General features: G+C 36.9%; 1 protein-coding gene across 1 annotated transcript; it reads left to right on the top strand.

Moving 5' to 3' along the window:
* Nucleotides 1–236: 236 nt before the first annotated feature.
* On the top strand, nt 237–597 carry LOC105461549 (ATP-binding cassette sub-family G member 1-like; the record flags this gene model as incomplete). The annotated part of the gene is made up of 1 exon (XM_011708050.1): nt 237–597. A coding segment is annotated over exon 1 (360 nt), but the record flags the coding sequence as incomplete, so codon positions are not given.
* Nucleotides 598–604: the final 7 nt, after the last annotated feature.

Consider the following 604-nt stretch of genomic DNA (forward strand, 5'->3'; position numbering starts at 1 on the left):
ACGTGTGCTCTTCCGATCTCAAAAAAATCAGTCCGGGAACTTATGGACCGCACTGTGTATAATGCATATATTGTAAGAATATATGAGATAAATTAATATAAAACTATAAAATATACGTACATATATGTTACGTTTAAAATAAATCAATTTAAATCACAAGGACTATAACGCTTCACATTTTTTCGTCAAACCTCTGTATTAATTTATAGGTCTTAAATATGTGTAAACACGACCCGCATGATCAATATCGCGTTTTTCGCTCGTCGCATAGACATAGTTAAAGAATTAACGTTTACTGTAGAAACTGAGAAAACAATCCTATGTAATGTAACGGGGCATTTCGAACCGGGAAAAGTCACGGTGATAATTGGTCCTTCCGGCGCGGGAAAGACCACCCTGCTGAAAATCATATTTGGCAAACAACTGAACGGCGTTAAAGGTACCATTATTGTAAATGGCATTGAACAGAATACAGAGATGTTTCGTAAACAGGCGTGCTACGTACCGCAACAATTTCATCTATTGCCGTTCCTCACGACGAGAGAAACATTCTATATAGCGGCACGTTTGAAAGTCAACATTAATCAAAATGAACGAGCAATTC

This window comes from Wasmannia auropunctata, unplaced genomic scaffold (genome assembly GCF_000956235.1).
Source record: "Wasmannia auropunctata unplaced genomic scaffold, wasmannia.A_1.0 LD284763.1, whole genome shotgun sequence".
NCBI classification, from domain to species: Eukaryota; Metazoa; Arthropoda; class Insecta; order Hymenoptera; family Formicidae; genus Wasmannia; species Wasmannia auropunctata.